This window comes from Caretta caretta, chromosome 19, assembly GCF_965140235.1.
Source record: "Caretta caretta isolate rCarCar2 chromosome 19, rCarCar1.hap1, whole genome shotgun sequence".
Classification (NCBI taxonomy): domain Eukaryota; kingdom Metazoa; phylum Chordata; order Testudines; family Cheloniidae; genus Caretta; species Caretta caretta.
In genome coordinates this window covers 15,988,540-16,012,076 of record NC_134224.1, presented here as the reverse complement: position 1 = coordinate 16,012,076, position 23,537 = coordinate 15,988,540, and the positions used below count along the sequence as shown (strand labels likewise).

Genomic DNA, 23,537 nt, shown 5'->3' with positions numbered 1-23,537 from the left:
AACTAGTAAAGAAGTGAATGCTCTAAAGTCAAGGATACATCACAAAATGTTTTAATTTTGACAAGTATATTTTAGTTTCATTTACACTTCTATGTTCTAGTTAATGGACCAGAGTATATTACTTAAAAATAATGGTCTCAGAAATAAGATCATAAAAACTACCCCAACAGATCAGAACATAGACTCATCTAGCCAGTATCTGGTATTTAATAGTGGCCAGTAGCAAATACTTTGCGGAAGGGAGGGTGTGTACAAGAAACTCCAAAATGGACAATTATGGAATAACCTGGCCACAAGGGAAGTTTCTTCCTGATCCGAGCCAGGTTAGTGGTTGGTTTATGCCTTGAAACATGAGGCTTTATATCATTTACACATTTTTGTCCTTTTCGGTAAATGGGAATGTTCTAATTATCCGTATAAAAGGCTCTTTTCTGAATCCTAATCAGCTCTTGCTCTCCATATTATCTTGGAGAGTTTCACAGGTTGTGTGTTGCTTGACATCTTTCTAGAGTACACAGCCTTTTAAACATTCTTGCTAATGATGTGGGGTAAACCCCATCATAGTGTGAAATAATGAAATGGGCAGGTTACAGTGAAGCGCCGCTCTGATGCAATTTGCAGTCAGGCCAAAACTTGGGAGTTATTTTTCATTTATTTATTTGCAAAGTCCATGTGTTCTTTTGGGTGCTTTAACAGATAATTTTATTTTAAAAAACAACATTTATCCACCCTGCACACACTTCCCATCAGACCTTCTTTAGACACCACAAAGAAGCAGAAGAGGGCACAAGCCCTATTGTTTTTTATTTTGCAAGTCATCTTTAAAAACAGAATGAACACTGTAGCAGTGTCCTTTCAAAGAAAGTTCATTCCCTCAAATAGAATTAAGAGAATTCTCAGCTTCTGCTAAGAATGGGTTAAGAGACCTTTCCAATCGTGAGCAGTTTACAACTATATAGCACCTTACTTTCCAATAAATCTTAAAGTACTTCACATGATATACAAATACCATAGAGGAGTCATGTAGCTACCTACAGGGTGACATGCCAACCAGTAAACAGTAGTCTGAACAATGGTGCAGGGGGGAGGCAAGAGGACATTTGATCAAGGATGAACTCCTACTTTTATGAAGGATGCCATGTGATCTGTGAAGCCTGTGCAAATCAGACAAAAGGTTGGTTCTTAAATGCTCATGTGATGAGGAACATGATTAGTTTGTGTTCACAACAAACAGCATCATGCACTAGACAAAGTGATTGGAACACTACGCTTCTGTTAACATGAAAATCATTAGCTTGCTGTCGTTGCAAGTTTTTTCTTAGTTTACACAGTGCTTAAGACACCATAAGCAATTTTACCTCTCTTCCAATAAGCTTCACCCACACTTTGTCTCCAACATCTACCATTTCCGAGGGTTTGTCGACCCGACAGGCTGACATGTGGGTTTTATGGACAAGGCCTAGAGGTGGTTTTAGGGGAAATAAATAAAATTGTTTTTGGTTGAACATAACATTTTATCCTCTAGAAAATAAGAGCATCAAGGTCTGGAGCATCCTTAGGTGAAATTAAATATCTGGGTTACTCAACCACTACTTCACGCAGAATAAAGATTTATGAGGTTTACTGGTTTTTCAAAACCATTTATAAGCCAAATGCAGCCAGCTAAACCCACCAACATCTGCTCCAAACTCACAATGGGGCAGCTCTTGCAAAATTAGAACCTGACAGCTAAAAAAATGCTTATATCATTCCAATCTCATAGAGTTAGTGTAATTTCCCCCGAAGAGTTTGATCCTGCAAGTCTTTGTGCATAGGTGCTTGCAAAATTAATGTTCTGGTGCAGCAACAAGCTCTGTGCAGATGGGAATCTTGCAGCCATATGGAACTTACTGAGAGATTGGGCCAAAAGTCTCCCTGACTTCAATGGAATGTAGACATCCATAAAGGCTGCAGGATTAGGTACCTACTGCATTAAACCCAATGCTAATTACTTCGGAATACAAATCACTCTCGTGGGAAGGGGAAGATGGGAGGCTGCATATTCTAGATCTTAGAGTGCAGTTAGTAAGAAAAGCAACTAAAAGAAAGAGCATCCTATCAGACAGCGAAGGTGCTAATTTAAGAGGCACAAACAAGTTTTAATTCCTGCCAATCCTGTGGACCTAGCAGAGCTGAGGGACGACAAACAAGATGCTGTTCTATTTTGGGCATTAGCAGCACAATTTTTAGCTGGCAACACCAGAGGCAGAAAACATAACTTGACTTGAAGACTCTGGCTTGGCATTGCCGAACTAGCAGGGAGAAAAAAATCATCCTTTTAACTTGCACAAACTAAACATTTGGTGTGGGACTGTCCAAGCAAGATTAACTATTGAACCCATAGTGGCATTTTTCAGGGTATTATCACATTTCAAAGGAAACCCCAGGTTTTGTTTGTTGGGGTTTTTTTAGTGTCACAGTTGCATTGGAAAACTTGCCACTTATTTTTGTCACAAGTAACACCCCTAGTGCCACTGCAACGCAGAGGCCGGAGAAAAAGATATTTAATATTTTTTCAGTTTGTTTACCTCGTGCATTTGACAGCATTCCCTGTACAGTTTCACTATTTCCCTTGTATACTCAGATTCACCTTTTAGTGCAAGTCTTTCACACAACTGATAGGAACATGAAAAATAACCAGGAAAGCCTGGACTGTGAGGCAGTCAATGATTTACCATTATGATTTTTCCTTCCATCTATGAATTCCATTTCATAGCAGAAATTAAGCATCCCAGGCCCTGAATATATAGGGAATTACTGCACTCCAGTCTAGTGCCTTATAATGCCACTCCAACATATTCTATCATCACCTGGAAATGCACTTATTCATTTAACATTTTTTTCTGTAAATGAGAATATATTCAGTATTAATGCAAGCATTTATATAGCCCCATCACTGTATCTGGAGCTCTTGTGTAGCATAAATGGGGACATAAAGATCTCCATAAGAAACCAAACCCCATACCGGGAGGATTTAATCAACTGGGAAGGGGTGAACAACAGACTCATTTTGCAGCATTTTCTAAAAGATGCCAAGTCCTTCTGCAAGGGGAGGACTGTATTAAGCAAACCAGCATGGAACTAAGTCTGAAAATCTAGTCTAAGAAACAAACCTTGTTTCCTGCAGCCTGGAATTTTTATAAATGCCCCATATTCTGTTACAGCAGCAACCTGTGAAGAAAATCAATATATCCATTGACTGAAAGAGAATCTTGTACATTACACCCATTTTCTGTCTCATTTTCTCCTTCCTTGAAACCCACTCTGGTTACATGCACTTATTTGGTTTCAGCTGTTTCTAATTTGCTTTCTATGAGTCTGCTTCAGGTTATCTTCTTTTGAACTGGGGAGCTACATAACAACACATATTGTTGCATCAGATACACACAAAAGCACAGGATGATTATTTTCTGCCTGCAAGATTACAGACAGATCTTGAAAAATGACATTTTTCAAAGAGAGTCTATTTGCTATATTCAGCAGCAGGAGCCAATATTTTTAACTTCTATTTTCCCCTATTTTACCATTTGAGTAAATTTAGTGCTGACAGGCCAGACTGACAGGCCTTGGAAACAGTCTTATGCTCATCTATGGAACAGACAGTGGACAGGCAACAAAAACTTCCCTAAATCTTCAAACTAGTGTGCCTCTGAAGGGACTCACCCTACCATTTGGGGAGGGATAGCTCAGTGGTTTGAGCATTGGCCTGTTAAACCCAGGGTTGTAAGCTCAATCCTTGAAGGGGCCATTTAGGGATCTGGGGCAAAAATTGGGGATTGGTCCTGCTTTGAGCAGGGGGTTGAACTAGATGACCTCCTGAGGTCCCTTCCAACCCTGAGATTCTATGATTAAGGGGAATTAACCCATCCCTCCATGCTCTATTCTATCCTAGGCCTCTCTAATAAGACTACCCAAAAGAAGACCAGTCAGTGTCAATTGTGGCAGTGGTGGTTTTGAAATGGATACTTGTCCACTAGTACCTGCACTGAGACCTACCAACTAATTTCACATAGTTATTACAAACAAACATCTGATGGTAATGACTTTTGCTCACTGCTGACTATGGCCCCAATTATGCAATAAACTCTATGTAAATAGACACCTGAGCCTGCAGAGAACTTCACTGAAGTTAATTAGTCATGGCATGGATCCACCCATGCAGAGCTTTATTATGGAATCAGGGCCTGATGTTGGAGTTGAACCAATCTAGACTTGAGAGGCTCTTTAACTCACTCTCTGTCCCCTGACACCTATAATTCTAGCCTTTGTCCTCTTCTTACTATTCTTACAGGGGGAAAATAGTACCCAGGGCTTTTTTGATTATAACAAGGCAGACAGGATCTCACTTCCCTTTTAATTAGAAGAATGGAAAGCTAACATTAAAATGTGCAGTGCCCTTAAGTTCAGGCACCAATATGTGGAGTGAGCCCGAGGTATTGCAATTCAGGACTTTGAGTTGTGCCAAACTGAACAACAAATATTCTTGATAGCAGCTATTAAATTCAAGACAGTTTCCAACTTTTAAAAGCTAAAGTCTCTTGTATTTCACAGCATGAGGCAGGATGGAAAGCTTTATCCCCAAGCTCCACAAAAATTAAAGCAATAAGATTTTCAGATCCCTCACACTTGAGTCGAAAAATTAGACTTGGCTGAGAGAAATAATCAGCATGAATTCTCTGAAGACAGCTTTTCTCATCCTACAAGAGGACTAGCATGTTTATGAATACACATTCTTAGCTAATCCTCTTAAAGAGTTATTACTCTTCAGACTGGAGGTGTTTGCATTAGCAATGTGGCTCACCCATCAGTTTTATTTTAAAGACATCTAATGAAATAACACCTGCAATAAGAGTCTCAACCTGTTCTCAAAACATTAGTTAAAATATTTGCAAAAAAGTGTGTTAAATATTTTTTCTTTAATCTGAGAATGCTGGTAAAAGGCAGCAGCTCAAGAGACTGAAGTCCTCGTCTCATCCCTGTCAATGTGCATCAACTCTAACCTAGTGGGGGAGAGGGGAGTTCTCTCTCTATGTACTCCTTAGTCCAGGAGTGGGCAAACTACAGCCCAGGGGCCACATCCGGCCCTTCAGATGTTTTAATCTGGCTCTTGAGCTCCCGCTAGGGAGCAGGGTCCAGGGCTTGCCCCGCTCCGGTGCTCTAGCCGGGGAGTGGGGTCGGGAGCTTGCCCTGCTCCACATGTGCCGTGGCTCCACACAGCTCCCAGAAGCAGCGGCATGTCCCCCCTCCGGCTCCTACGTGTAGGGGCAGCAAGGGGGTTCCGCACTCTGTCCCCGCCCCAAGCGATACCTCCACAGCTCCCAGTGGCCAGGAACCACAGCCAATGGGAGCTGCAGGGGTGATGCCTGCGGACCGGGCCGTGCACAGAGCCACCTGGCCGCGCCTCCGTATAGGAGCCAGAGAGACAGCATGCTGCTGCTTCCGGGAGTTGCTTGAAGTAAGCACCACCTGGAGCCTGCGCTCCTGTCCGCCTCTCACTCTCTGAACCCCTCCATCCCAGCCCGGAGCACCCTCCTGCATCCTTAACCCCTCACCCCCAGCTCCACCCCAGAGCTCGCACCCCCAGCCTGAGCCCTACCCCCCCCCCGCACCCCAACCCTCTGCCCCAGCCTGCAGCTCCCTCCCACACCCTGAACTCCCCATTTCTGCCCCACCCCAGAGCCCGCACCCCCAGCCGGAGCCCTCACACCCTCCCACACCCCAACCCGCAATTTCATGAGTATTCATGGCCCACCATACAATTTCCATAGCCAGATGTGGCCCTTAGGCCACAAAGTTTGCCCATCCCTGCCTTAGTCTCTATACCAGGAACGCCAGCAAGGGGTCAGTCTGAGGCAGCTGTGGTGGCAGTAGTTTTGTGACGTAGACACTTGTTCTCTATGAACCACAATACACAATAGCAGCTCATTTCACACAGGTCACTTAGCTTTGTTGCCAGTAATTAGGGCTGGTTCTGAACTGGTGATTTAAAAATGAAAGGCTCTATATTCTCTCTCAATATCCTGCACTATTCGTGTCTCCAATACTTTTTTGTGACCCTAAGCAACGACAACACATACCTCTCCTTGGAAGACGTCATAGAGTTCAGGCAATGTCTCCATCGTCTCAGGTCTCACAGACTTCATTTGGGAAGTTTTCTAAGAGCATGCACTGCACAATTCTTTCCTAACCTTGCAGCTTACTTTGATTCCATTTATGAGATGTTATCCTTCTGTGGAGCAACCCCATTCATAACTGAAACGAAGACAGACACCACTTGTTGAGAGAAATACCTTCACTGGTAATAAAAAAAATAGCTCTTGGGGAGGCCTTCTTACCTGCCCCACTTTCACTCATACTAGTCACACTAATTTCTCAATATCCATTACTATAGTGACTGGTGCTTACACTATATACTATGGCAGTATAATCCAGTTGGTAGACAAGCCAAAGAACCAGAAGACATGAGTACTTCTATGATACAGCTGCCAATAACGTGCTGTGTAAAAATTATAAGAAAGTCACTTAAGTTTGTGTCTCACTCCCCCCCCCCATAAAAGTATTATAGTACCTAGGCAGATACAGCAAAATATGTACCCATGACTGTAAATTGGCTCTGATAATACCTTGCAATTTTGTCCCGTTTTCAGAATTCAGCACCCTCATGCATATGTAGTTCCTATTGTTCTTCAGCGACTGTATTTAGGGTGTATTTGGGGGGAGGGATAGCTCAGTGGTTTGAGCATTGGCCTGCTAAACCCAGGGTTGTGAGTTCAATCCTGGAGGGGGCCATTTAGGGAACTGGGGCAAAAATTGGAGACTGGTCCTGCTTTGAGTAGGGGGCTGAACTAGATGAGCCCTTGAGATTCTATGATTATAATCTGTTCCCTTCCCTAGTACCTACGACACAGGCCTAAAAACCAGAATGTAAACAGCCGCCACCCTTTAAAAGGCCGAGGGGACTAGAGCTTTCCAAATGCTTGGCTCAGCCACAGAGGGGCACGCTCTCACCCATACAAGGAAACACTGGAGCATCTCAAGGACTGCGAGCCCCCCCAGTTAAAAAGTAATGAGCCCAAATCATTAGAATGACTTAAAAATCACAACGTTCTTTAAACACCGCCTTTGGGATTCTTTTTATGTGCCGTCCTTCCGGTTGCCTCCGGCTCACGTTTCCAGGCTGTCCTTAGCTCCAAGAGCAGAGGGGCTTAGACGGAAACACTAAACACGCCGCACCCCCCCCTCCTCGATTCCACCCCGTCCCGGCTAGCGCCCAGCGCCCATAGCGAGCGCTTACGGCGAGCCCCTGGGGCGGGGCCAGCGCATCGCTGCGCTGAGTCTGTACAGCGCCGATCACACGGGGCCCGCAGGTGCGACCGCCGCCCAAGCGATCACCCCGCCGCGGCTATCGACGGCCAGCAGGTGGGGGTGGGGAGGCCCAGCCCGCCCAGCGCCCCTGGGCGCAGCAAGGGGATGGGGGGGTGACAAGCCCCCAGTTGGGGAAAGGGCTGAGGGCTCAACTTCCCGCTGCCGCCCCCGGCCGGCCCACCCCGCTGCCCCCCGTCACTCACCCCAGGGCGCCTTCGTCGCCGTTAACCCGCCCGCGCCTGGTACAACCGGGAATGACGAACCTTCGCCGACCAATCACCACGCAGCATACTCCTGAGTGCCACTCACACAGCTAATGGGCGCGCTCGATGCTAGAACGCCCTCCGCTAGCCCGCCGAACAGTACGGCCAGCTCTACCCAATCAGCGCACTGAAAAGAAGGTGGTGGCGTGGTCGGTGCTCGCAACCAATCAGAGCGGGGAAACTGGACCGTTCTGTCCAATGACTGGAGGACGGGGGCGGGGCTTGGCTGCTCCGGCGTAAAGCCTCTGAGGCCTAGCGCGGGTCCGAGAGCCGAGGCCGAGTGGCGGCGACAGGGAGCGGCGATGATCGAGCAGCAGAAGCGCAAGGGGCCAGGCCCGGAGCTGGCGTTGGTGGCGGCAGCGGCCAAGCGGCCCCGGCATGAGCTGCTGCTGGGGCCCGGCCCGGGCGGGGGGCAGCCGCCTCCGGGGGCCCTGCTGCAGGCGGTGAGTCCCGGCCCCAGGCCTCCGCCCCACGGTCCCTGCTCCCCCCGCCGCCCCGGGGGCTCTCGCTGTGTCCCCCGCCAGCAGCACGTGCTCTCCCCTCGGCGGGGGAGGCAGTCCCCCCCCGCCGCGGTCACTCAGGGCCAAGCCTGGCCCCAGGGTTCCCAATGCCGGGATGGGCCGCTCCGTGCCCCCGCCGCCTTGTCAGTGCCCCCCGGGCGGAGCTGCGGCCAGCTCAGGCGAGCCTGGCTTGGCGAGCCTTCCCCCGGCTACACTGACACAAGGGCTTCCAGCTGCTGCTTGCCGATGGCAGAGGCGGCCCCAGCTACTTCCCTGTCTCCCTCTGTGCCTTCCCGTGCACCCCGAGGCAGAGGGGTGGCAGACTGGAACCCCTCCCAAGAGAGCCCTTGGGGCAGGGGAGCAGTTACCCAGCCCCATTCTCTGGACTCCTGTTATAACGTGGTTTAGATTCTTTGTGTAGTTCCTCTGGTTGTAATATCTATACTGACACCAACTTGCGATGTGACTTTAGACAAGTTATTTCACCTCCTCGTGCCTCAGTTTCCACATCTGTAAAATGGGGACACATCTGGAGTTGTGAGGTTTGATAAGTGCTTTGCGATTCTTTGGTAAATGGGGACAGAGAAGTGGAAATGTTAGCTTTGTAAACCCAGTAAGGGAGTTACGATTTTTTTTTCTGCGTTCCTTTCCCACACTGCAAACATTCTGGTTCATATGTTTCATTATCGCTCTCTGCATTTTCTCTGTATTTTAGGGCCCTCCACGATGTTCCTCCCTCCAGGCACCCATAATGCTGCTCTCAGGACATGAAGGAGAAGTTTACTGTTGCAAGTTTCACCCTAATGGAGCCACTTTAGCATCTGCAGGATTTGACAGACTGATCTGTGAGTTTGTAATGATCGGTAGTTCGTGATATGAGCTATTTTTCTGACAAAATCCAGTGCTGCTGTAAACTGCTTTTTATACATTCAAATGGCTATGGAGTGAGCTGTTGTGAGCACAGAATGCTGATAGCTTGGCATTGACCTGCTATGTCAGAGGTGGGCAAACTTCGGCCCGGGGGCCACATGCGGCCTGCGGGACTGTCCTACCTGGCCCCTGAGCTCCTGGCCTGGGAGACTGTCTCCCCTCTCCTGCAGCCACGTCGCCGTGCAGCGCAATGCTATGCCAGCCACCGGTGCTCCAGGCAATGTGGTCAGGGGGTCGGTTGGATAGAGGACAGGGGAGTCTGGGGGCTGGTCAGGGACGTGGATAGGGATCGGGACGTTCAGAGCGTGGGGAACAGGGGTTGAATGGGGGCAAGGGTCCTGGGGGGGCAGTCAGAAAGGGGGGGGGGGTTGGATTTAGGGGTGGGGGGTCCAGGGGTGGTCAGGGGACTGAGAGCCCGGGGGGGGAGTGGATGGTGCAGAGGTCCCTGGGGGTCTGTCATGGAACAGGGGGGATTGGATGGGGCAGGGGAGGGGGGGCGTCAGGGGCCAAGAAGCAGGGGAGTCGGATAGGGCGCGGGGGCTGGGCCATGCCTGGCTGTTTGGGGAGGCACAGCCTCCCTTAACTGGCCCTCCGTACAATTTCAGAAACCCAATGTGGCCCTCAAGCCAAAAAGTTTGCCCGCCCCTGTGCTATGTACTTCTAGGAGTATTTCAAAGTGTTGGTGACCTAAAATTATCTGCGACCCAGCCCGTCTCTCACCTTGCACTCCACCACATCAGTTAGTATTGGAGGGATTGTTCTTGCTCTCATTTTCTGAAGGGGATCTTAGCAACATTAACAACAGAATTATTATTGGTGGGGCGGTATTTGAACTCAGTCTCTTTGTCAGTCTCCCAGAGCCCACACTGAGCATCTTTCAGTCAGGAGGACTCGCACATTTATTAGATTTAGAACTTGTCTACATTGGAAAATTGCACAAATTAAATTTAAATCTGTTTTTTAAATCGATATACTTAGACTGGTGCAAAGCCAGTGTAGATACTCTTATTTTGGTTTAAAAGTGGTTCCTTTCAATTTAACTTAATCCTGTTCTTAGTTGAATTAAACTAAACCAGAAGAAGCCATTTGTATACTGAAGCGTGTTTACTGAGGAATTTGCATGAGTTTAACTATATCAGTTTAAATCAGTGGTTCTCAAACTTTTGTATTGGGGACCTCTTTCACCCAGCAAGCCTCTGAGTGCCACCCCCCACCTTATAAATTAACATTTTAAAAAAATATTTAACACTATTATAAATGCTGGCAGTGAAGCAGGGTTTGGGGGTGGAGGCTGACAGCTTGCGACCCCCAGTTTGAGAACCCCTAGTTTAAATTCACACTTAGGGTTATACCAATGCAACTTTCCCAAGGAAGGCTGTGACTTTATAGGATTATGCCCAACACTAACTCTTGTGAGTAGCAGCATAGTACTGTTATGGTTTTGGTTTTTTTGTTACTGTTGTTTTCAACATGCAGTTAAATCCATATTCATACAAACAGGAATATAAACTGATGGGAAATCCTTCTGTATAAGGAAAGATTGATCTGGGGCTCCTTTCACATCCCCTCATATTTGTCACCTCTCTACATTAAGAAGTATACAGCATGAAGTGTATAGGAAAGTTGAAACAGATGTTCTATTTACACTTATAGTACAGGAGGCAACATGACACTCAAAAGTGAGGAAAGGAAATACTTTTCGCCACAATGGATAATTAACCTGTGGAACTCACTGCAACAACATGCCATTGAGCCTAGTAGGATTCTAAAAAAAGATTAGATATGTATATGGAAGTCATCCATGTTTACATTAGATAGAATACATATTTATAAGGGAAATAAACCTTCCTGCTTCTGGGCATGAGGCAGCCACTCATTGATGGGGAAAATTTTCTCGAATCCACTATGGGCAAACTGTTCCTTAATTGTCCACTACAGAGTTTTTTCCACCTTCCTCTGAAGAATCTGATACTATCCTTGGTCGTTATCACAATTTCCATGTTCCTGACTACCACTTACAGGTGGCCAAAAAAGCAAATTTTACCATACAGCTAATAAAATGGTGTATGTTTATGGATGTCCACAATAGAAAAATATTAGTGCTTGGAACGGCAGTGGAGGTATTTACAAAAACATGCTTCCCTTATCCAGCTTGGTTTAAGAACACACACAAACCAATATTTAAGGTATATTTTAAATTTCAGCCATCTCTCTCACATGGAACTTACACTGACCATTTAAAGGCTTCCTATTCCACATAGTAAATACTGGGGTTTGGAGATGGTGCTGAATACAAGAGGCACTTTATTTTAGTGAGCTCAGGAAGTGTCACTATAGATATTTGGACAAATTGGTATTGAAACATAGTTTTGGGTTTGTGTGGTTTATTTTTTACAGTGCTGTGGCATGTGTATGGGGATTGTGATAATTTTGCTACCCTGAAGGGACACAGTGGAGCAGTTATGGAGTTGCACTATAACACTGATGGCAGGTAAATACCAGATGAAACCGACTTGACCTATAATTAGCCTGCCTTGCTGCTGTTTCTGAATGAACGCTCCAGAATGTTTTGGGAGATAGTTTGCATGAAAGGAGCTGCTAAATGAAGGTGGTGGTGTTGAGGTCTTGGGTAGAGATAGTAAAAGATCTTGGGTAAAAGATACTTGTAGTTGGCAAGGGGGATACATTCACCAGCAAGTAAGCTACTCTCCAGCTCCTCTTCATTGCTTTTGCTCTCAGCTGGTGGCTCTGACGAGGAGACGCAATGGTGTTACTTGAATGGTTGCACCTCCCAGAAATATCTCAACGTATTACAACTGTTCTAGAGTGCAGGAGCAAAGAGTAAAGTCAGTGTGACAAGTTCCAAGGCCCATGGATGGGGAGCAGAAGATCTAAAGCCTAGACATTCTGTCCCAACCCTAGGAAGCGAATCTGTGAGAAAGTGAATAGGGGGACTTTCAGTGTGAAAGAGAGAATGGAGCAGAGATTTGGGATAAGGAAAGAAAGATGGGGAAGGAAAAGTTGACTGGTAGAGACAGCTTCTGGCATTATCCAACAGTATCTGAGGTTTTTACAAAAGATATCCCTCCCACTTCACCATCATCCCAAGCAATGTCAAGGAGGTGAAATCTGGCAGGAAGCCAGCAGACACCCCTCCAGTAATTGGATTGAGGGGAACATAGAAAATGGGCTTTTCACCATCATGCTACCCCTTGGTCCTGCCACAAAACCTTGAGTCATCTTTTGATATCAGCCTCTGAGTATTGGGTTTAGTCTTCTAGCTAGCATCTACTTAATTTGTAACCTCTAGTCTTGGATGTGCTTGTAGAGTAACAAAAGGGGTTGGGGGCAGATATTTTACCACCCTTCAGGATTCCATAGCTATGTTGTCTTTTCCCCCCCATGCTAGCATGCTCTTCTCAGCATCCACAGATAAAACAGTAGCTGTGTGGGATAGTGAGACTGGAGAAAGAGTGAAAAGGCTGAAGGGGCACACATCATTTGTTAACTCCTGTTATCCAGCGAGGCGGGGACCCCAGCTCGTCTGTACAGGCAGCGATGATGGAACAGTAAAGGTCAGTACTTCTGCAGGGGCTGACTTTTGCAGTGATGGAGACTATACGAACACTAGATGACCCATCTGAATAAAGGACATTCAACTTTGGTGACTTTGCAAAAATAACTAATTGAATAAACCACTTGAGTAAAACTTTGTTCATCTGAGACCGCTTCATCCAGAATTGCCTCTGAACCAAATTCCAGCCTGAGTCACTTACCCATTAACTTCCTTAGTTATCGTCATATATGCTGGCCCTGAAATGTTTTGGATGAACAAGACTAGATTGTTAAAACTAAAATCAAAATCCTAGAAAAGAACATGAGACTAAACCCGGAAAATGGCTGGCTCCTTTTGTGAATCGAGATGGATTTTTAAATGAGATTTTTCCTGGATCAGAGCTGTCCAGTTCTGTGTGTCCAGTTCTGTCCTTAATTATGCTCCTGTAAGTTCACCGGCTAACAACTTAACATTTAAAAGATCAATACTGTTCTCCTTCCCCCTGCCCCAAACCCCATCACCACCGTTTGGGCAGACATTACCAAGGCACCACAGAAGTGTCCATGTTGGAGCAGTCTAACCTACATTATTAGATCCTCTTTGGAGAATGGAGTTATATTTATACAGCATCATAAAAATATAGGGCTGGGCGGGCCGTCAATAGGTCATTTAGTCCATCCCTCCACCCCTACACTGAGGCAGAGTTAAGTGGACCATCCCTGACAGGTATTTGTCTCAACTGTTCTTAAAAACTTCCAATGATGGGGATTCCAGAACCTCCCTAGGTAACGTGTTCCAGTTTTTCCTACTAACTACCCTTAGTTTTAAGTTTAGAAAAAATGCAGTCTGATTTTTCCATCTCTCCCCGCCACTTGAAAACAAACATGTGTGTCAGGACAACAGGTTTCATCTGTCCTGTAGAGATCCTCCACATGTTCTTCCCCCAAATTCAGCTCTTAAGCACTTTGACAATGTGGGGAGTACTGATGTGACTACTTAGTTGTACTGTGAAATGTATGGTGTGCGTATAACTTTAAAAACTTTTGCTTCCCGTGTCCTTTCAGCTGTGGGATATTCGTAAAAAAGCTGCTGTCCAGACATTTCAGAACACTTACCAGGTATTAGCCGTGACCTTCAATGATACCAGTGATCAGATTATATCAGGAGGCATAGACAATGATATCAAGGTATGTTGACTGTTTTAATGCACTTTCCTATTGTAACTATCCCAAACAGACTCCCCAAACCTTTAACATTATCCCAGATGTTGTGGGTAATGGCATGATATGGTAGTGGGCTAGTCTTGATGGTTATATTATTCTTGTGGAAGTCTGACACTTGATACATTTTTCCTAAAGAGCCAGACTGATTTGACCATGTTGAGCAGCTTCTGTGATAAACTTAGCCTCTGCAAACCCAGCTCCAGTTTCCTACCAGGAGGTGATTCCATTAGGTAAGATAGGGCCAGGCTGGTACGAAGATATTTGCTAAGATTACATTTAGTTTAAATGAAACACTGCTCAGCTATTTTTGAGTGATGTGGTCTGCAGAACTGTTCTTACATGACTGTATAGTACAGCTTATGATGGTTCCTCCTCCGAGCATCCAGTCTCCATCTTATCTAGGGCCTGGGCAAGTCAGTGCTAGGCCTGGGGAGTGCTGAGGTGATGAAGGGGCTGTCACAGAGATGAAGCACTAGAGCAGTGTCATTTCTGGCTGACCATTTGAAGCTTAAGATTCCACAATCTTTTTTTTTTTTTTTTTTTCTTCAACAAGAACAGAGCACAACCTCTGGGTCCTGGCCGTCATGCCCTCTCTCTGTCAGACAATTTGTAGCTCCAAAGTGCTGGTAGGGTTATCACTGACCATATGGTGATTGCATCATTCACTTTGCTGCCAACATCCAACTCCTTACTGCATAAAGCAGGGGTACCTTGGGTAGGAAGTATATGAAGCCATATATCCCATGCTTGAGACAGATGTGCAGGCTTAATTCTTCTAATTTACCAGTTCCAATCCAGGCCAGCAGTGAGTGAGAGTTGTTCCCAGCTCATGATTGTTCTGTTCAGTGGCCTGTGTGAAAAGAGTTGAGGACTGAGGTCCCAGTCAGTTTCTTTGGGTAGGCGTGTGCATCACAATTTGCTCTAATTAGTTTCTGGTGAGAATACCAACAAGGGGTCTTTGCGGCTGTCTCTCTAGATCAGGCTTGAGACAAATGGTGAGGAGAACTTTGCACTGTTGCTGCCTATGATGTACCAGTTCTGTGGGTTCAGCCTCCAGAGCAGTCAGGCCAGCTTCTTCCACTCTTACCAATTACATTGACAGGCGCTTCCTTACATGGAGAACCAAACCACAATACCATGCATGTGCGCTTTTCTTAAAGGTATGGGACCTTCGCCAGAACAAACTAACGTACACAATGAGAGGGCATGCTGACTCAGTGACAGGCCTCAGTTTGAGTTCAGAAGGCTCTTACTTGCTTTCCAACGCAATGGACAACACAGGTAATTGCCACAGCTTGCCATCGTAGGAATCAGAGTTTTTCATGCCAGTTAGAGCTACAGCTGGTTAAGGAGTGAGATTGCCTAGCATTGTGAGAGAAATAACTCAATGTAATTGGATGCCAAAGGAACAAAAGAAGATCTAGGCTGAATTTGTCTGATAGACTGATGATAGTGTGTATGTAAGGGGTAATTCCAGTTATAGTGACTCTACTTACAATGATGCTTTTTCATGAAAAGGGTGACTGCACGGGGAGGGCTCGTCATCTCGTCAAAGTGAGGTGAAGGAGACCCCAACACAGATTACTTAGGAGTGGAAAGCACTGCGGACATTCAGGGAGCATCAACCCCACCTTGTCAGGACCTAAGTTAGCTGACCCAGATCTATCCTGCTGTCTCTGATTCCATAATATTCAGCATTGCAAGAGGCAGATCGTTCAGCTGACACCCCAAGCACAATGAATTGGAATGAGTGTTTTGGGGTTTACTGAACTAAAACAGCCTCCAGTTTAGAGAACCTGGTAATGTCTTGGGACAGTGTACTGAAGGAAGGATGGAATTTCAGCCTTTGTTCTGAATTTCATGTTTCTTGTGGATTTAGCCTAGGAGCTGAGATGGTTTGAACATACTTGTAATAGCTTAAATATACTACCAGAAATAAAAGCTATTTAAAACAAAAAAGGATTACCAATAATACTCATTTGTGGAGATGACTGCTCACGTAGTCACTTTGTTTGGTATGATAACTAATGGTCTTTAGCTAGTTGCTGACAGATGTCCAAAGCCAACTGCGAAGAGTTACAAAGGGATCTTACAAAACTGGGTGGCTGGACAACAAAATGGCAGATGAAATTCAGTGTTGATAAATTCAAAGTAATTCATACTGGAGAAAACAATCATATAAAATGATGGAGTCTAAATTATCTGTTACCATTCAAGAAGGAGATCTTGGAGTCATTGTGTCTCTGAAAACATCCACTCAATGTGCAGCGGCAGTCAAAAAAGCGAACAGAATGTTGGGAATCATTAGGAAAGGGATAGATAATAAAATAGTAAATATATTGCCTCTATATAAATCCATGGTACGCCCACATCTTGAATATTGCTTGCGGATTTGGTCGTTCCATGTTAAGAAAAATATACTGGAGTTGGAAAAGGTCCAGAAAAAGGAAACAAAAATGATTAGGGATATCTAACAGCTTCCATCTGAGGAGCAATTAAAAAGACTGGAACAGCTCAGCTTGGAAAAGAGACGACTGAGGGGGGGATGACGGGGATCTATACAATCGTGACTGGTGTGGAGAATGTGAATCGGGAGGTGGTGTTTACTCCTCCTCATAACACAAGAACGAGGGGTCACCCAATTAAATAAATAGGCAGCAATTTTAAAACAAACAAAAGGCAGTCTTTCTTCACCTAAGGCACGGTCAGCCTGTGAACTCTTTGCCAGAGGATGTTGGAAGGCCAAGACTATAACAGGGTTCAAAAAAGAACTAGATAAGTTTTTGAAGGATAGGTCCATCCAGGTTATTAGCCATGATGGGCATGGATGCAAAACCGTGCCCTGAAGTGTCCCTAGCCCCTGGTGCTAGAAGCTGGGTATGGGCGACAGGGGATGGATCACTCTATGATTACCTGTTCTGTTCATTCCCTCTGAGACACCTGGCATTGGCTGCTGTTGGAAGACAGGATACTGGGTAGATGGACCTTTGGTCTGACCCAGTATGGCTGTTCTTATATTCTTATGTGCTCCATTATAGTTCGTATCTGGGATGTGCGACCGTTTGCCCCTAAAGAGAGATGTGTGAAGATATTCCAGGGGAATGTGCATAATTTTGAGAAGGTGAGTGTTCTGCTAACCGAAACGCTGCTCATTAATGAAACGCTGCAGCTCTTTAAAAAACAATTTACAGACAAATTACTAAACTCAAGAATATAAACTAGAAAAGATTTAATGAGGACTAGAGGCAAGGTTAATGTGTAAAGGGGGATTCCAATTAAAGCTGTAGTAACAGGCTTTCTTTGTTCAATTCAGCTATAATTAGCTGTAAATTAAATATTTTCTACATTTAGTATCTACTTTGTGTAAAATAACAAGGCACTGGATGTTTCCAGCATTAAAATACAGTCTCTTAACTACAGGCTTATCTTCCAAAAGGAGATCATTAAAGTGTTCTTTGTGATATTTAAAATCCCATGGTGACTTTATTTTAAGCAAAAGGGGAACCAAAAACTTCTCATCGAAATGGACCTGTGTGCATTTCTCTTTGTTTCGCAGAATCTTCTGAGATGCTCATGGTCACCAGATGGGAGTAAAATAGCCGGCGGATCAGCAGACAGGTAAAACTTAATCATTGTGCTTCTCTCTGGCATCTTTCCATCCCAAAGCACTCTACAGTCACTAGCTGGGCCTCCTCCTAACCCTGTGAGTTAAATTCAGTTAGACTCATTTTCCAAATGGCACATACAAGAGATGAGCCCAGGGGCATAGCTGAGACTGAAGCTGCAGTCTTAGAACAATATGCTGCACAATAATGTAACAATGTGAATGTAGTTGTTAAAAGAATATCCATGATGTATTTGTTACATAACATGCAGTTATACTTTGAGGATAACAAGACCTTCAGCACTAACAGAATGGGGTTTGCAAAGGACTTACAAACATGGTTCGTTCTTGATCAAATTACAGAGCAGCTGAGAGACTGAGTAGCCTTTGTGTGATGCTTCTTCCAAGTGCTGCTACATGAAATGCTAATGCTGTTATTGCTTAGACAATAGAACAGCTGCTATTTATTAACACAGTTAGAGCTACGTCTGGTCCTTGACTGGACAGCGCAGCATGGTGATAAAACTACAAGGTGTTAGATTAGGTGCTGGGTGCAGTCCCACAACCTGAAATGAACTTTGTGTGTAATGCATAACCAAGTGCATGTGGTTGTCTCATGGTGGGACAGATAGGGATGCTATATTCTGGGCCTGTCCGGAATACTGTTCCACTAATAATACAGCTGCAAAATCTTTTTTTTTTTTTTTTAAAGTCCTGGTAGGAAACTAAAGTGAAAATAAGTATTCTGCCTCCTTGAGGTGTAAAAGTTGGCTGCCAAGTAATGATTGGCTTCCTGCTACATTACATGGACCCTCAAGATGACTAAATTTAGCTGGAGATCCTTAAGCATGTAAAATGACTATTTGCTGAGCCTTCAAGAGTTTGTTGTGGCTAAAAGAAGCAAATGACAGTGCCTTGCCTCTCCCACAGCATTAATGAAAATAGATAACAGGGAGAATGTTGGAGCAAAGATTTGTCACAGCTCTCACCTACTAAGTTGAAATAGCTATACTCTAGTTTAAATAGATGCAGCATTAAATAAGGGTTCATAACTTAACCATGCTTGTAGGTAGCATATTTTTCTCTTTAAAGAGGTTTAATGAAGCAGGTAAAGTGTGGTTCCAGTCTGGAAAGTGACTATGGCTTGCTCAGCAGATCTGCTCTATGTGCATATCCAGAGTAGGACCTACCTACCTGACCAAAAATAAGTTAACCCTCTGGAGCAACACACGTCTGGGAGAGGGAGCTGGATTCTGTGTCAACTAAGAGTTGTTTAAAGTTCTAATTACAAGGCCCAATTCTGCCCCATCACTCCTGTGAAACCATATAGAAGGCAATAAGATCGAACGGCTATAACTAAGGATTTACTGCATCTTGATTACTGGTAATACACAAGGCAGAAATAGTGGGCTGGCGCAGGCTTGGCACTCAGTTCTCGGGCTGAGTTTGCAGGCCTGGCAGAAGAGACTTTTAAACAGAGCACATCTGATTTGGAGAGAGAGAACTATGGGGTCCCTTTTGCAGAGAGACCTATTTCAGAGTAATACAACACTGTAGGTTGCCTTTATGCAGTTTTTCTTGTCTGGTCGTCCTCTGTGCCCTCATTCTTTGCAATGTCCCTTTTAGTAGTGATGCAGAGTAGTTGAGCCAACCTTCTCATTCAGCCTAGCCAATTACTGCAACATCAAAACTTATTCCCCAGCTAGCAGAATTAGTTTGAGAGGCTGGTGATGTCCACCAAGAGCGCTTCTTTCTGTTAGCATTTCCGTGCCAAAGCAAAAGAGAGAGCAGTCTAAATGTAGTCCATAACTGGCAGCTTTCCTGAGCTCATTTCAATGAATTCTCTCAGATCTGAACCCTCTAATGAGTGGCCTTTCACATGATAAAACAGTTCTGGTGTATTTGAAAGGAAGTCATTCAGGTGGGACACACAGTGGTTTTGCCTGGTTTATGATACTTTGCTCAGAGCTCTTTCTCATTCTGATTGACAACAAACCCCTAAAAATCTCACTCTAGCTAGGGTCAAGTCTTCCAGTGAAATTGGGCATTAGTTGAACAGTTACTTTCTCAGCCAGACTGGCAGCAAATGACACGTAAATGAACCATATTTACAATATGTTTCAGGCATTGGTCAGTTTGCATTCTTGGCGTAGCATGATTTGCAGTGGGCTTTTTTCCTCAAAAGAAGTTTTCTTTGTAAACATAATCTGCTCAAAAGCTGAACTACTCATACTGCCAGCAGTTAATTTCTGACCCATCACATGGAAATATTCTAGTGTCTCCTTCACAATGTCCTTCAGCCAAGGCGACACAGCTGGACAGGACCCCAGACATGGTGCAAACAGGGAGAGAGAGTAGGAAGAGATTCACAAAAGGGCTTTACAAAATCTGATCAATCCCCTCATAAACTAGGTCACTGGGAAGTGACTCCTGACTTTGTAACCAATTAGGAGATAGAAATCCACCTATAAACGTTATTAGCTGTGAGGAATTAAACGCTATTGAGAGTTGGTTTTAGTGCAAAATAATCAGCCATTCCTTGGTGGAACAACCTGTCTTTCTATAGCAGTGCTCATCCCAAGGCACGCTGACACACTGACTGATAGCAACTGCTGCAGGGTGCTGCTGGGCTGGCAGCTGTCTAGCAGCAAACAGCTGTGCTACACAGTAGTTTGTCACAAGCTGTGGAAAATGCTGATCTCCAGCTGAAATTTTCAGGATGAATTTGTAAGGAGGCGGAATGTTAGCCGGGTACTTCCCCAGAACACTGGGATGAGCATCCTGCTCTTCTGAAGAGTTACATAACCTCCAGAAGTCAGGATCTCAGACCTGGTCTCATCCAAAGCCTACACATCAGGCTCTCGGTCCCTGTACTAGCATGCTGGGGCAGTGACGCTCAGATAAAGCCCCCACTGACACCCCTCCCGTCCCAGATGCCACTTCATCCAAAATTATTGATGGGTGCAGAGTGGCTCTGTGGCATGTAATTCCAGCCATCTGCCTCCTTGTGTGAAACGCCCTGCTAGGGCTCCCTGGTATAGGCCGAGAAGCTTGCTCCCTGCCCAGGCTGCTCTCGCTGTCTAACCCTTTCTTTTGTCTGTGCCTGGTAATGACAAATTTTCATCTCAGGAGTAGTCTCTTGGCATGTTAAAGTTGGAAGACAATTGTAACTATTAAAGTGTAGCTGGGGAAATGTAAGTTACTAGGAAACCTGGACAAATTGGGGGCTGGAAGTTTCTTTTCTTTTTGAAGTCCTGCCATCAGGAAGCTTTCACCCTCATAACGACTGTGTCTTGCAGGTTTGTTTATGTGTGGGATACAACCTCCAGGAGAATTCTCTACAAGCTGCCAGGCCATGCCGGCTCAGTAAACGAGGTGGCTTTCCATCCAGAGGAACCAATTAGTAAGTCTTGTTGATTTGTCAAGAAGCTCTAGTCTTCTGGGGAAATGAGACTGAGTGCTGCTGACATATTTCTAAGCCTGTATGCTAAGTGCAGGACTCCCTCAGATCCCAAGAGAGGGGGCACTGTGCTGCAGGGTTTCTGCAAGCAGCAATGCTGTCACCAGCAAACAGCATCATAAAACCTTCTGTATGTTCCTTCACCTCACTGGGCTGAGCTCCCCTCATCGTGTTCTCAGACATAAAGGGGAAGCGCTGGAAATTAACACACATGCAAATTCAAATGCATGTGAAGTGGCCTTTTACCATTTTTTCTTTAAATGGCCTGCTCTAGGTGGTATTGACAGACACCGTGGTACCCCGATTCGGTGGGGTGGAGGGGAAATCTAACTCAATCTGCTAGATGGCTTTGAAAACCGTCGTCATCACACGATGCCTTCTCTGTGCTTGTGCCACCACTGTGTTAGCTGAAGCCATTCTAACAACACCTGTTTACTGGCACAGTCGTCTTTGTAGTACAGACAGGCCCTCCGGGTTACATTGTTTCCATGGAAACAAAGACTCATAGTTATCATGGGCTGGGTCGCCCCATTGCATTGGCCAGGAAATCAACACTCCTCACCCCTGTAAATGCATTTTTCCCAGGAATGAATATCTGCACAGAAGGTTGGGTGTGGGAATTCAGTGCCATGAATTATGGGTTTGTGCCTTGGTTATTCATTGTTCTGTCTCCAGGTCAGAGAAGGTGCTAAAAGCGCAGAGCGATCTTCCCCTCCACAGAGGGGGTTTGTTGTTTGCAATTGCATTCAGCTAAGTACCGCTTTGTAAATCAATCATTCGTCTGAAAAAATAAACAAGCGATCTGTCACCTCCATGGGCAAGGGTTTATGAGAGTGACTCCTGTTAACATCAAAGGGAGTTAATCTTTTAAACCACTCCCTTCCTCCAAGACCTCCACACCTCTGCATGCAGAGGGGCACAGACCTCCAAAGACTGAGATTATGGGCCTAAATCAGTAATCCTTAAACAAGAAAGTCTCCAATCGACTTGCATGGGAGCCTGCTCTGGGTAACGGGTACAGCAGGTCTAGAGAGACTGTCACTGCACTTGAGATCTGTGTCCTGAAACCACTGAACAATTATGTCTGAATTAAAGAGGTTCAGTGCTTTGTTATGTTGGGATGACAGCTGAATTTTTTGTTTCATAACTATTGTGGTAAACAAGAATAATGGCCCTTAAAGACTTTTGATAAAGAGATTGCTCCCTCTAGTGGCTAGCAACCAGAATTAGAGTACTTAAATTTCTGATATCTGAATATTTTTTTGGCAAAGAAAATAACATCTTTGACATTTTATTGCGGTTTTTCTTGAGGAGAACAGCAGTAACAGTGTAAACAGAGTGTGTACCTTAATATGAGGTATACCTGCAATTATAACTTGGGATAGAAAAATGTCAGTGTCAGGAACATGCAAAATGTGATTAGCTGTCAGGTAACTAATTCTGAAAAGCATGCTGGGGAGGAAACCATTTTCGTTCAAAAGTTACTTTATAGACACAAGATTGAGAACAGGTGAAATAAAAAAATCTTAAATCCAGATGGGTATTCACTCATCTGCAACTAACCTCTCCAATGGACTCTTAAAGTTTTTGATTTTGTCTCTCCCCCTCTCTCTCCTGACTCAGTACTCTCTGCATCTAGTGACAAAAGACTGTATATGGGAGAGATCCAGTGAAGATGAGAAGACTGCTTAATATTTGACCTTGACTCCTTTGGTTTAAAGAAGTAGAATTGAATTGCTTCTAACCAATGCCAGCCCCTTCAGACACGTGTGGTAATAGAAAATATCAAGCCAGCTTCATTTGCAGAGCAATATTTATGTCTTAACCAACAAGGCTTCCAAGAAGCTTTAACTGGATGCGCCTCCCACAAAGAGAAGAGAGGAGAATTTTTGGTAGGAAATGCATTAGAGCCTAAAATGGTTGGAATTTTTAAGATGCTTCAGGTGTTCCCACTTTCAGCTGCTGAAGAGGTTATTGGCCATGACCAGAATCACTTACAATTTATTGTCAAATGTGTTAAAATGCATTAAGTGATTTGTATATTTCCTGTCCAGTTTCTCTTGGTTGTTTTTATACAGAAAAACTAAATAGACAACTTTTTATAAGAATTGTGCCTGGAATTTATTGCTCTGTTTTATTCTTCTATTGTACAGTATTAAATGGGGAATTTTGCTTTAATAGAGTCCAGGGAAAGAATCCACTTCATCTTCAGAGGAGCTGCTTTATTTTTTATTCAGAGCAATAAAAGTGACCATAATGATCCGGCAGCCTCTGGATCCTATTTTCTTCTTTTGTGTGAAAACCAGCCAAATGCTATAAATAAACTTTAAAGGGACGGGGGTTTCTAGGACAAAGTCAGAGTATTTAGTACTCAGCAGCCAAAGGAACCAGTACAGTCACTCTCCCCATTCCCCATAGACACAGTTTCTGCAGGGAGCATTCTTTTGGGGGCTGGAGCAGAATGAAAGGGGCTAGTAGCAGGGTTTCTGGCCAGTTAGCCAGTCTGTCTCTCATACTTGCCTTTGATGCTCCAGAAGTTAATTTCTTTCAGGATGATCAGAAATCCTTCCCAACTGACTACATCCCTGCTGCTGGGA

At 44.7% G+C, this 23,537-nt stretch overlaps 2 protein-coding genes across 4 annotated transcripts in view; one reads left to right on the top strand and one right to left on the bottom strand.

Moving 5' to 3' along the window:
• ZCCHC17 (zinc finger CCHC-type containing 17) overlaps window positions 1-7,765 on the bottom strand; it is a 32,453-nt gene extending 24,688 nt beyond the window's left edge. Inside the window, exons 1-4 of one of the 3 annotated variants that reach the window (XM_048826179.2) lie at window positions 7,608-7,765; window positions 6,117-6,291; window positions 3,153-3,210; window positions 1,359-1,459 (exon numbers count right to left, since the gene is read on the bottom strand). In XM_048826179.2, coding sequence (XP_048682136.1) covers window positions 1,359-1,459; window positions 3,153-3,210; window positions 6,117-6,182 — 225 coding nt within the window. In that variant the 5' untranslated portion in view covers window positions 6,183-6,291; window positions 7,608-7,765. Of the gene's footprint in view, window positions 1-1,358; window positions 1,460-3,152; window positions 3,211-6,116; window positions 6,292-6,662; window positions 7,257-7,607 lie in introns of those variants that run through there. The other 2 variants (XM_048826177.2, XM_048826178.2) reach the window with 2 other exon arrangements.
• A 123-nt stretch (window positions 7,766-7,888) lies between these two features.
• Window positions 7,889-23,207, top strand: SNRNP40 (small nuclear ribonucleoprotein U5 subunit 40). Its single transcript, XM_048826176.2, has 10 exons — window positions 7,889-8,110; window positions 8,883-9,012; window positions 11,495-11,588; window positions 12,507-12,672; window positions 13,718-13,840; window positions 15,037-15,157; window positions 16,915-16,997; window positions 17,433-17,494; window positions 20,780-20,883; window positions 22,564-23,207. Exons 1-10 carry the CDS (start codon window positions 7,970-7,972, stop codon window positions 22,611-22,613), a joined length of 1,074 nt encoding a protein of 357 aa, XP_048682133.1. The 5' UTR covers window positions 7,889-7,969; the 3' UTR covers window positions 22,614-23,207.
• The last annotated feature ends 330 nt before the right edge of the window (window positions 23,208-23,537 follow it).

What these genes read in the sequence shown, in the direction of transcription:
- SNRNP40 (XM_048826176.2), top strand. Translation starts at nt 7,970, where the DNA reads ATGATCGAGCAGCAGAAGCGCAAGGGGCCAGGCCCGGAGCTGGCGTTG. An exon ending in GCGATGATGGAACAGTAAAG is followed by an intron (nt 12,673 to 13,717) that starts GTCAGTACTTCT and finishes GTGTCCTTTCAG; the next exon opens with CTGTGGGATATTCGTAAAAA. An exon ending in GCCGGCGGATCAGCAGACAG is followed by an intron (nt 17,495 to 20,779) that starts GTAAAACTTAAT and finishes TGTGTCTTGCAG; the next exon opens with GTTTGTTTATGTGTGGGATA.